At 38.3% G+C, this 13,477-nt stretch overlaps 1 protein-coding gene across 51 annotated transcripts in view; it reads right to left on the bottom strand.

The window, feature by feature from the left end:
* Ppfia2 (protein tyrosine phosphatase, receptor type, f polypeptide (PTPRF), interacting protein (liprin), alpha 2) overlaps positions 1–13,477 on the bottom strand; it is a 463,969-nt gene that overhangs the window by 79,533 nt on the left and 370,959 nt on the right. For all 51 annotated transcript variants that reach the window (XM_030245137.1, XM_006513776.4, XM_006513780.4 and 48 more), the window contains one exon: positions 11,159–11,250. In XM_030245137.1, the coding sequence (XP_030100997.1) occupies positions 11,159–11,250 (92 nt within the window). The remainder of the gene's footprint in view (positions 1–11,158; positions 11,251–13,477) is intronic.

The following is a 13,477-nucleotide window of genomic DNA, read 5'->3' as shown; positions in this document are numbered from 1 at the left end:
CAGATCCTTAATGAGGTCTAATGAAATGAGGGAATCATTTTGCAAACTGATGACACAGTGTTTTTATCGCGGTAAACATGAAGTGAAACTCAACTTGTGTGTAGTGAATGAGTCATATACAAAAGTAAACTAGCGAAGACATACTTAGAATCAGCACAACTCTTGATCTTAGTCTGTTGGGTAGACCACTACGTTTCATATACATAAAGATTAAAAATTTTAATTGTCATTATTTACTCAGAGAGATGTGCCTTCCACACAGTGAAGACATCATCAGTTCTACTGAGCCAATGAGTGAAAGAAAAAAAAATTAGTTCACAAACTACCTATAACAACAGAACGTAGGTGTGTATCATCAATGGCTGCTCTTTGGGTGTCAGAGTGGATTGTCGGACATTAGAATTTGCCATTCAGAAAATGGCTTTCTTGTTTTGTTTTGCTTTCCATGAATTCTATATTATTTTTAAAATTATAGAACAAATCAAAACTCACACAAAAGTATTGTGTTTAGAACACACCAGTGTCCCTTTGCAGTCTCTATAATTTGGGATTTCCTAGTTTGCAGACTCACTTTAGCTACTTCCTCCTTTCCATCCTTTTCTACCCAGCTTAACTGACCAGCATTCGAGTCCCTCAACAGCTTACACTTTAGTTCATTTCTGTCCCTTCGAACTTGCTATTGTTTCTGTTGTAACAGTCTCTTAGCATGTTTTTATGTCTAGCACTCTTTGAGTTTCAGCTTAAGTGTCCACTGATCACATTCTATTCTAGTTTCCTCATAGTTCATCTTTGCAAGAGTCTCTAAGGTAGCATTTTTCTGTCTGCTTTTCAGTGGCATCTGTCTTACTCACAGCTGGAGTTCTAGTGCATACCTGTCTGGCAAATAAAACATGATTAAGAGATCTTTAGAGAAAACTTCTGAGCAAACACCAATCTAGAAGGGGCACTACACAATCTTCATGTAAAAATTACTGCTTACTGCTCGACATTTTGTCACAATTTTTATATTGTCTTCTAACAAAAGGAGACAGAGACTATATAGCTACTAATTTTAATTATATTTTCAAATCATTTCACACATAAACTAAAAGAGAGTTAGTAACTCTAAGTAAGTTTTACAAAATATCTTTTATTCATTTAAGCCATGAATGAATCAATGTAACTATACTTCCAATTTTTTAATAACTGTTTACCTATGATTTGACTGTGCAATAAAACCCTTTTCTAATACAATTCATTTAGACAGCTTGTGCAATAACCTGGGTGTTTATACATACATATATATATATACATATGTATATATTCATATACATATATATATATATGAAAAATCTAAAACATGAAAAATTATTCCCCATACCAAACAGCAAACATGTCCATCTGTGTAAGAATCTGGACTCTCACATATATGGTCTTGTCCCCACAACTTACTTCCTGAGATACTGGTATTTTTTTATTTTAATTTTTTATCAGATATCTTCTTTATTTACATTTCAAATGTTATCCCCTTTCCTAATTTCCCCTCTGAAAATCCCCTATTCCCTCCCCCCTCGCCCTGCTCCCCAACCCATCCACTCCCATTTCTGGTCCTGGCATTCTCCTATACTGAGGCATAGAGCCTTCACAGGATCAAGGGCCTCTCCTCCCATTGATGACCGACTAGGCCATCTTCTGCTACACATATAGCTAGAGCCATAAGTTCCACCATGTGTTTTCTCTGATTGGTGGTATAGTTCCAAGGAGCTCTGGGGGTATTGGTTAGTTCATATTGATGCTCCTCCTATGGGGCATCAGTGACTCCCTTCAGCTCCCTGAGTATTTCTCTGGCTCCTTCATTGGGAACCTTGTGCTCCATCCAATGGATGACTGTCAGCATCTTTTTATGGGCCCAATACAAATACAAAAAATATGGACATGGCATTTGAACATAATAGAATACACTTGATATAATCAGGCAATGATTGTTCTATGCATTGACCCCTATGATATTTCTATAGCTATTCTCTGTCTTCATCATCATTTTCATTATTATATCTCTCACACTTTGTGAGTATACATCACATTTAGTCATATTCAGGATTTTTGGTATCTTTGTGTCACATAACTTTATTTCTCTAATTTTAAAAACACTCAACTATTGAATACTGTGTTAATTTGTAGTTCTTCTGAAAAGGGTAAAAGACTGTTTAGTGAAATTTTTAATATTTATTTTATTGACTATATATGAGTGGCTTGTCTGCATATATTTATATGTCCTGTGTAGTTCCCTGCTACCAATGAAAGTCAAAAGAGGCAGTTTTTCCTTTAGATCTCAGTGACATATGGTTTTAAGCAACGACATAGTTTCCAGGGAAATAATATTTATCTATGCAGAAGAAATAAATGTTCTTATTCTACTGAGCTATCTCTCCAGCCTACCCCGCAGAAAAGTATTATTTTTGACTTGTCTGGTCATTTGAAACATGGAATTTAGGTAACCATTTATTTTACCAAGAGCATACTATACGTCAGATAGATTATGTGGTGCCCTGACACAGTATATTAGCAAAGCAGGCACACATTTTTGCTCTTGTGGAGATAACATTCTTAGCAAATAAATGTTGAGTTCTGGAAAGCAACAGTTTTTGAAGTTTCATATATTATCCCTCTGTTCTTCTTAGAAAATAGATGGCTTAATTAATTTCATTGCGTCTTAACAAACATAAGAAAAATCTAAATTATACGTATATTATTGTCAAGTGTATCTATCTATCATCCTAATATTTATCTACCTACTAAGTGATCATGTCATGTCTTCTTGCCCTAATTATGGTATGATAGAACAGATGAGCTTGGATAAACTCCACTGAGTGCTTCTTGTTTTCATAAGTAATTTTAGTTGCTATGTTAATCTTCAATTTATTAAAACATGGAGATATTTGTTCAGTCATTTTAAGGATCTATCATATTTATGTGTTGAATGAATTAAGAAAACTCAGACAGGTCCATCAATGAAATCAGATTGAAGGCTCGGACAAGAATCCATGCAGCTATGGATAACTGATTTTTGATAAAGAGGCTAAAAATACAAATTGAAAAAAAGACCACATCTAAAAACAAAAGATCTTGGTAAAATTTGATGGATCCAATAGAAGAAGTCAAATAGATCCATACCCCCCCTGCAAAAACCTCATCTCTTAAAGGGTCAAAGATCTCAACATAAAACCAGATGAACTAAATCTGTTATATGAGACAGTGAGGAATAGCCTTGAACTTGGCATAGAAATATTTTGTAAACAGAAGAACACCAATAGTACAGGTTCTAAGATCAACAATTAATAAATTAGATTTCATGAAACAGAGAAGATTCTGAATAGCAAAGAACACTGATGTCCAGACAAAGAAGCATACTACAAAATATGAAAATATATTTTGCTAACCAACTACATATCCAATAGAGGGCTAATATCCAAAATATATAAGGAAATAAAAATGTAAAAACCTAGATGTCAAGAGAATAATAACTCAAATAAAAATGTAGTGTATACATGAACAGAGAATTCTTAAAGAATAAACTCAATTGACTAAGAAAATTTTCAATGTTTAACATTCTTTTTTTTGGTAACATGATTATTTATATTATTAATATTTTGGACTGCACAATACTTTTAAGTATAAGTTTGAGAAAAATGCTTTCCACACAGTACCATGTAGAGGCTACTACAGCTGGAGGGACCCAAGAACCTCAGCTCAGTATGGCTGTGTCAGCAATTCACTCCACCTATACTGTGATAGTCTGAAAGAGAATGGCCACACAGCTTGTGTTTGAATACATGGTTCCCAGTTGGTAGAACTCTTGGGAAGGATTGTTGGACATGTGTCACTAGGTGTAGACACTTAGATTTCAAAAGACTCCTGTGTTTCCCAGTGCTTGCTCTCTGCTTTAAAGCTGTGGATCAAGATGTGAGCTCTAAGCTCTTAGCCATTAGGGAAATGCAAATCAAATTTTCTTTGACATTTCATCTTAAACCCTTCAGTATAGCTAAAAATCAATTTTAAAATGTAACAGCTTATGCTGGCAAAGGTGGGGATTAAGAGGAACAATCCTACCATGTTTGTGGGAGTACAAACTTGTACAACCACTATGGAAATAAGTACCATATTTTCTAAGAAAACTGGAAGTTAATCTACCCTAAGAGCCAGCAATATCTTTACTGAGCATATGCCCAAAGGATGCTTCACTTTTCCTACCCAGAGACACTTGTTCAAACTTGTACATTGCTATTCTATTCATAGCAGTCAGAAAGTGAAAACAACCTATATGCCCCTTAATACATGAATGGGTAACAGAAATGGGATGTATTTACACAGTGGAACTTTACTAAGCAGCTAGAAAAATTAAATCATGAAATTCACTGCTAAATGGAATGGAACTAGCAAACAAACTATACCTAGTCAGGTAACCAAGACACAGAAAGGAAAAAGATGGTATGTATTACATGTGGATATTAGCTTCTAAGGCAATGATAACCAAGATACAATCCATAGATCCGGAGAAGATGAGTATATAGTAAGAGACTAGGGGGAATACAAACATACTCAATACAAAGTTATGGGTGGGTGGGAATGGGGAACTTGATCAAATGAGGAGAGAGGAAGATGATGATGATGGAAGGAGTAGTGAGAGACAGCCACAATTAAGAGCAACTTGAGGGGTAGTTTGGAACCCTAGTACAATATGTGCGTGTGCGTGTGTGTGTGCGTGTGTGTGTGTGTGTGTGTGTGTGTGTGTGTGTGTGTGTGTGTGTGAAGTTGATATAAATGAAAGAACCCCAGTTGGACATCTTTTGTGATTAAATGAAATTTTCTGTACAGGATTGTGTTACATCTCATTGAATGTTTAGCCAAAGTGTTCCTAGGAGAACCCACAAACAACTCATGCTCTTGCCAGTACTGTAGACAGTTTTCTTGCCATAAACTTACAGGACTCCTTAGAGGTGAAGACTCTACCTGTACAGCTCATTAAAGATGGAGACGTTGAACTGGCGCTTACATAGAGCCTTCACATTGGTGCTAGCTTCTTTGGAACAGGAAAGGTACTCTGCACACTACAGAAGAAAATATGTAGCTACCAGCACAGCTAAAAATGCTTTGATCTACACTGGTAACTTGCCTACAGGATATGCTAGGAGAATGGTAAAACAAAATTGTGGGAATACCCAAGCAATATTTGATATGACTTAAGGCCACTTCATGAGATGGAAACCAACCCTGATGCTGCTTGACTGATCATGAACCAGAGAAGGGATAGCCCATTGACCTAGGGTAAAAACAAACACTATTCTTCTACAAAATGAAATGTCAATAAAGCAATCAAATGAGGTTATTTTATAATTATGGACCAGTTACTTGTTCAGCCATCACCAGACAAGCTTCATCCTACAGCAGAGGGGAATAAACAGAGATACCAGATGATATTCAGAGAATGAGTAACCTTGAAATGCTCAGCTCTAAATGGGATAAGTCCCGCCCCTAATGGCTCAGGGAATTCAATTGAAGAGGAGGTGGAGAGAGGGTAAAAACTAAAGAAGATAGAGTATGATTGGAAAACGAAACCCACTAAAATCAACTGGCTCAGTACCTCCATGAACTCAGAGAGACTGAAGTAGAATGCACTGGTACTTAGGGTATATATTAAGGCACCTGATAAGCATATATATATATATATATATATATATATATATATATATATATATATATATACCCCATGTGCCACTTTGTCTGCTTTCTAAATTTCATTTCTTCTCTTTGTCTATTCTGATGTGTTGCTTTTTGTTTTATCTTAGTATAGTATATACTTTTATCACTTAGAAGCCTTTTTACTTTGCAGTTAAGAGTCAGAAAGGGAGTGGATTCAGAGGGAGGAAAGGTGGTGAGTATCTGAGAAGCATAAAGGGAAGGGGACCATACTATAATCAGTATATATTATATGAGAAAAATATATTTTCAATATAAGGTGAAGGATTATTAATAAAAACAAAAAAGAAAAGGCTAATATATCCTCTTGGAATACAATGCAATTTTCATTTGTACTCCCAATTTTCATTAAAGAATCTTTATGCACTGTATAGTTGAACACAGAACACAAAAGATTTTCAGTTATTTTGTGATAGAAGTACTTTCAACAGGAATTCTAATTAGGGAAACAACACCCTTCTCAATAGTCACAAATAATATAAAATACCTTGGAGTGACTCTAACTAAGGAAGTGAAAGATCTGTATGATAAGAACTTCAAGTCGCTAAAGAAAGACATTAAAGAAGATCTCAGAAGATGGAAACATCTCCCATGCTCATGGATTGGCAGGATCAACATTGTAAAAATGGCTATCTTGCCAAAAGCAATCTACAGATTCAATGCAATCCCCATCAAAATTCCAACTAAATTCTTCAACGAATTAGAAAGTGCAATCGGCAGATTCATCTGGAATAACAAAAAACCAAGGATAACAAAAACTCTTCTCAAGGATAAAAGAACCTCTGGTGGAATCACCATGCCGGACCTAAAACTGTACTACAGAGCAATTGTGATCAAAACTGCATGGTACTGGTATAGTGACAGACAAGTAGACCAATGGAACAGAATTGAAGACCCAGAGATGAACCCACACACCTATGGTCACTTGATCTTTGACAAGGGAGCTAAAACCATCCAGTGGAAAAAAGACAGCATTTTCAACAAATGGTGCTGGCACAACTGGCGGTTATCATGTAGAAGAATGCGAATTGATCCATTTCTATCTCCTTGTACTAAGGTCAAATCTAAGCGGATTAAGGAACTCCACATAAAACCAGAGACACTGAAACTTATAGAGGAGAAAGTAGGGAAAAGCCTCGAGGATATGGGTACAGGGGGAAAATTCCTGAATAGAACAGCAATGGCTTGTGCTGTAAGATCAAGAATCGATAAATGGGACCTCATAAAATTGCAAAGCTTCTGCAAAGCAAAAGACACCGTCAATAAGACAAAAAGGCCGCCAACAGATTGGGAAAGGATCTTTACCTATCCCAAATCGGATACGGGACTAATATCCAATATATATAAAGAACTCAAGAAGGTGGACTCCAGAAAATCAAATAACCCCATTAAAAAATGGGGCTCAGAGCTGAACAAAGAATTCTCACCTGAGGAATACCGAATGGCAGAGAAGCACCTGAAAAAATGTTCAACATCCTTAATCATCAGGGAAATGCAAATCAAAACAACACTGAGATTCCACTTCACTCCAGTCAGAATGGCTAAGATCAAAAACTCAGGTGACAGCAGATGCTGGCGAGGAAGTGGAGAAAGGGGAACACTCCTACATTGTTGGTGGGATTGCAAGCTTGTACAACCACTCTGGAAATCAGTCTGGCGGTTCCTGAGAAAATTGGACATAGTACTACCAGAGGATCCCGCAATACCTCTCCTGGGCATATATCCAGAAGATGTCCCAACCGGTAAGAAGAACACATGCTCCACTATGTTCATAGCAGCCTTGTTTATAATAGCCAGAAACTGGAAAGAACCCAGATGCCCCTCAACAGAGGAATGGATACAGAAAATGTGGTACATTTACACAATGGAATACTACTCAGCTATTAAAAAAAAGGAATTTATGAAATTCCTAGGCAAATGGATGGACCTGGAGGGTATCATCCTGAGTGAAGTAACCCAATCACAAAGGAACTCCCATAATATGTACTCACTGATAAGTGGATAATAGCCCAGAAACTTAGGATACCCAAGATATAAGATACAACTTGCCAAACGCATGAAATTTAAGAAGAACGAAGACCAAAGTGTGGACACTTTACCCTTTCTTAGAAATGGGAACAAAACACCCATAGAAGGAGTTACAGAGACAAAATTTGTAGCTGTGACCAAAGGATGGACCATCTAGTGACTGCCATATGCAGGGATTCATCCCATAATCAGCTTCCAAATGCTGACACCATTGCATACACTAGCAAGATTTTGCTGAAAGGACCCAGTTATATCTCTCTCTTGTGAGACTATGCCGGGGCCTAGCAAACACAGAAGTGGATGATCACAGTCAGCTATTGGATGGGTCACATGGCCCCTAATGGAGGAGCTAGAGAAATTACCCAAGGAGCTAAAGGGAACTGCAACCCTATAGGTGGAACAACAATATAAACTAACCAGTACCCGGGAGCTCTTGTCTTTAGCTGCATATGTATCAAAAGATGGCCTAGTCCGCCATCACTGCAAAGAGAGGCCCATTGGACTTGCAAACTTTATATGCCCCAGTACAGGGGAACGCCAGGGCCAAAAAGGGGGAGTCGGTGGGTAGGGGGTTGGGGGGGTGGGTATGGGGGACCTTTGGGATAGCATTAAAAATGTAAATGAGGAAAATACCTAATAAAAAGAAAGAAAGAAAGAAAGAAAGAAAGAAAGAAAGGAAGGAAGGAAGGAAGGAAGGAAGGAAGGAAGGAAGGAAGGAAGGAAGGCAGGCTAGAGTCATCTCAGAAGAGAAAACATCCACTGATTAAATGTTTCCATAATGTAGGCAGCTGTGCTGTGTACATTTTCTTTTTTTTTTCCATTTTTATTAGGTATTTAGCTCATTTACATTTCCAATGCTATACCAAAAGTCCCCCATACCCACCCACCCCCAATCCCCTATCCACCCACTCCCCCTTTTTGGCCCTGGCGTTCCCCTGTACTGGGGCATATAAAGTTTGCGTGTCCAATGGGCCTCTCTTTCCAGTGATGGCTGACTAGGCCATCTTTTGATACATATGCAGCTAGAGTCAAGAGCTCCGGGGTACTGGTTAGTTCATAATGTTGTTCCGCCTATAGGGTTGCAGATCCCTTTAGCTCCTTGGCTACTTTCTCTAGCTCCTCCATTGGGAGCCCTGTGATCCATCCATTAGCTGACTGTGAGCATCCACTTCTGTGTTTGCTAGGCCCCGGCATAGTCTCACAAGAGACAGCTACATCTGGGTCCTTTGGATAAAATCTTGCTAGTGTATGCAATGGTGTCAGCGTTTGGATGCTGATTATGGGGTGGATCCCTGGATATGGCAGTCTCTACATGGTCCATCCTTTCATCTCAGCTCTAAACTTTGTCTCTGTAACTCCTTCCATGGGTGTTTTGTTCCCAAATCTAAGGAGGGGCATAGTGTCCACACTTCAGTCTTCATTTTTCTTGAGTTTCATGTGTTTAGGAAATTGTATCTTATATCTTGGGTATCCTAGGTTTTGGGCTAATATCCACTTATCAGTGAGTACATATTGTGTGAGTTCCTTTGTGAATGTGTTACCTCACTCAGGATGATGCCCTCCAAGTCCATCCATTTGGCTAGGAATTTCATAAATTCATTCTTTTTAATAGCTGAGTAGTACTCCATTGTGTAGATGTACCACATTTTCTGTATCCATTCCTCTGTTGAGGGGCATCTGGGTTCTTTCCAGCTTCTGGCTATTATAAATAAGGCTGCTATGAACAGGAGCAATTTGCAAATTCATCTGGAATAACAAAAAACCTAGGATAGCAAAAAGTCTTCTCAAGGATAAAAGAACCTCTGGTGGAATCACCATGCCTGACCTAAAGCTTTACTACAGAGCAATTGTGATAAAAACTGCATGGTACTGGTATAGAGACAGACCAGTAGACCAACGGAATAGAATTGAAGACCCAGAAGTGAACCCACACACCTATGGTCACTTGATCTTCGACAAGGGAGCTAAAACCATCCAGTGGAAAAAAGACAGCATTTTCAACAAATGGTGCTGGCACAACTGGTTGTTATCATTTAGAAGAATGCGCATCGATCCATACTTATCTCCTTGTACTAAGGTCAAATCTAAGTGGATCAAGGAACTTCACATAAAACCAGAGACACTGAAACTTATAGAGGAGAAAGTGGGGAAAAGCCTTGAAGATATGGGCACAGGGGAAAAATTCCTGAACAGAACAGCAATGGCTTGTGCTGTAAGATCGAGAATTGACAAATTGGACCTAATGAAACTCCAAAGTTTCTGCAAGGCAAAAGACACCGTCAATAAGACAAAAAGACTACCAACAGATTGGGAAAGGATCTTTACCTATCCTAAATCAGATAGGGGACTAATATCCAACATATATAAAGAACTCAAGAAGGTGGACTTCAGAAAATCAAATAACCCCATTAAAAAATGGGGCTCAGAACTGAACAAAGAATTCTCACCTGAGGAATACCGAATGGCAGAGAAGCACCTGAAAAAATGTTCAACATCCTTAATCATCAGGGAAATGCAAATCAAAACAACCCTGAGATTCCACCTCACACCAGTCAGAATGGCTAAGATCAAAAATTCAGGTGACAGCAGATGCTGGCGTGGATGTGGAGAAAGAGGAACACTCCTCCATTGTTGGTGGGATTGCAGGCTTGTACAACCACTCTGGAAATCAGTCTGGCGGTTCCTCAGGAAATTGGACATAGTACTACCGGAGGATCCAGCAATACCTCTCCTGGGCATATATCCAGAAGATGCCCCAACTGGTAAGAAGGACACATGCTCCACTATGTGTACATTTTCTTAAATAGTGATTTTTGTGGGACATCCGTGTCCACTGTGGTACAAACCCTGGGCTGGTGGTCTTATGTTCTTTCAGAAAGTAGGTGAGCAAGTCAAGAAGAGCAACCTAATAATCAGCACAGTTTCTACCTCCGGGTTCCAGCAAAGGTAATAGAGTGGAGCCAGCGTGAGCAGTGGCGATAAGATATATGTTCTGAGGCTTAGGAACAGTCCAGAAGATCAGGAGTTAATCTCTGACATTGGACACTGACTTACTTACACAGTCAGAGCTGGTTTTGCTTTGACTCTGCCCTGGTTATACCCTACTGGAATAAGAGATTATTTAATTTATTTGGATTTTACAGGGATCTGTAGTTCATAAACTTTGAAATTCTAAAAAGTTTTTTGGATCATTTAAGAAATGGGATTTTTAAAGAGAAAAAAAGGAATTCTAAATTAGGATATTATATTTGAATTCAGAAACTTGAGTCTTGGTTTATGTTATTACAATGTCTACTGCGAAATATAAGACCCTTTTATGGAAAAAACATTAAAATATAAGAAAATTTACATTGATGCTTGCTGAAAGCAAAATAAACATTTAACGTAATGTTACCTTGATATAGTGGGTTCAATTAGAGAACCTGTTCTCATTTTCATTTGATCAAGTTCAGACCTCAGCTTCTCGATTTCTTCTGCTAATCTTTCCTAAAAATAAGAAAGTAGTTACTCAGAAGATGGTCACACACCATGTATCGGCATTCCATTATGGCAAATAAATGGATACTCAAAAGAGAACATGATTTAATTCTATTAAAGGACATTGTATATTGATCAGAAAATATACTTATGTTTACCTTATATTATGAGTATGTCAACAACAGAAATCAACTCCCTGGTATTTATTAATCCTAAACATTTGCAAATTAGTGAGATTATTAAGATCCTGAATACTTATAGATATGTCACTTCAAATACAAAGGACAAATCACACCGAGTTTTAAATTAAACAACACATCTGTATGAATTAACTGAACGTGATGGTTACTGTTTTGTTTGTGAACTTGGTTACACATGGAATTATCTTGAAATCCAAGTGTTGTTTTCACCTGTGAGGAAGTTGGTTTTTTAATTAATTTATTGGAAGTGAGAAGACCCACTTTTAATCCAGAATTTTTGAGCTAGGAAGATACATTTTTGATCTGGGCCATCTCTCCTCACGGCAGCCTACATAAAAGTCGAGGGTGAGGTAAGCTTGATTGCTCCTTGCAGGCTTTCTCTCTGTCCCTGGCAAGTCTCTCTCACTGCCATAGGAGCCTATTTCTTCAGGATTCCAGTGTGTACTGGAGACAAGCTGAGACTTTGAGCCTTGTGACCGAACAACCACTGGATTTTTGTACCTTCCATTGTAAAGGAGCCGTTGTTGGAATAGTTGGACCACAGACTGTAAGCTATTCTAATACATCCTCTTATTTTATCAGTTCTGTTCCTCTTGACAACTCTAATCAATACAGTGAAGGATTTCATTTTTTTCCATCAGGATTGAAGGACACATCAGTAAAATAAAATGGGCAAGACAAGGACCCAGGATAAGAAGGGCACCCAAGAATCAATGGGAGTGATTCTTAGCTGTGACTCACAGTATTGGGTACAGTGAATGTTAAGAGGCCATCTCCTATATCCAGGCAGAAATTCTAATGGAGCAATAGGGACAAGAACCTGCAAAGAAAACTTTTTTATTTTGTCTACAAGAAATTTAGGGCTTGGGGATAGAGCAGAGACTAAGGGAATGGCCAACCAATAACGTGCCCAACTTGAGACCCATCCCATGGGCCAGCACCAATTCCCCAATTACTATTGATGATGCTTTTTTATGCTTGTAGACATGAGTCTAGCATGGCTGTCCTCTGAGAGGCTCCACCAAGCAACTGACACAGACTACATCTGAAGAGACTCACAGACAAACATTGGATGGAGCTTGGGAACTCTTATGGAAAGTTGGAGGAAGGAATGAGGGCCCTGAAGAAGATAGGAATTCCACAGGAAGACTCATAGAGTCAATGGACCTGAACCCTTGGAGATCTCAGAGTCTGAACCATCAGGGAAAGAACATACACAGGCTGGATCAAGGGCTCTCCACATGTATGTAGCAGATGTTCAGCTGGTCTTCATGTGGGAGTGGAAAAACTGGTACATGTGGCTATCCCAAAAGATGTTGCCTGTATGTGGGATATGTTCTTCTAGCTGGGCTGCTTTGTCTGGCCTCAGTGGGAGAGGATGTGCCTAGCCTCAGAGACTTAATGTACTCTGGTGGGGAATACTGGAGCAGGGGGCACCTGCTCAGAGAAGAAGCAGTGGGGGGAGGGCCAAAGGATTGTGGGGCAAGGTCACTTGGAGGGGTGGCAATAAGTTGGTTGTAAAGTGAATAAGTAAGTAAATAATTAATAAATAAATAAAAGTAAAACAACTGAAAGAAGCAGAAATTTATTATAAAAAGGAAGCCTATAGTCTTAAATTTAAAGTTTATTGAGATGTAAATAAGTGAATAAGTAAGGTACATTTATGATTGATAGACCCACAATGAAAGAAAGGCTGCCAATAATCTAATAACAGGCTTTTAAAGTTTATATTTCATTTCTCAACACAGTGAGACTGTTTTTAATGAGAATCTCCCCCACAGACTCATATGTTGGCATGCTTGGGCTCCAGTTTGTAAAACTCTTTGGGAAAAGTTAGAAGTATGGCTTTTTTGGAAGAAGTATGTCTTTGGGAGTTTGCTTTGTAGTATCAAAAGCCCACAATATTCCAGTTAGTTGTTTTTCCTCTTCCCATGTATGGATCAGATTTAAAATCTCAGCTATGCCTCTAATAGCATGCTTGTCCTAGATTCTGTGTAGTCTGCCATGATGATCATAAACTCAAATTCTGGGACTGT

This window comes from Mus musculus, chromosome 10, assembly GCF_000001635.26.
Source record: "Mus musculus strain C57BL/6J chromosome 10, GRCm38.p6 C57BL/6J".
Taxonomy (NCBI): domain Eukaryota; kingdom Metazoa; phylum Chordata; class Mammalia; order Rodentia; family Muridae; genus Mus; species Mus musculus.
This window is presented reverse-complemented; position numbering and strand designations above follow the sequence as displayed.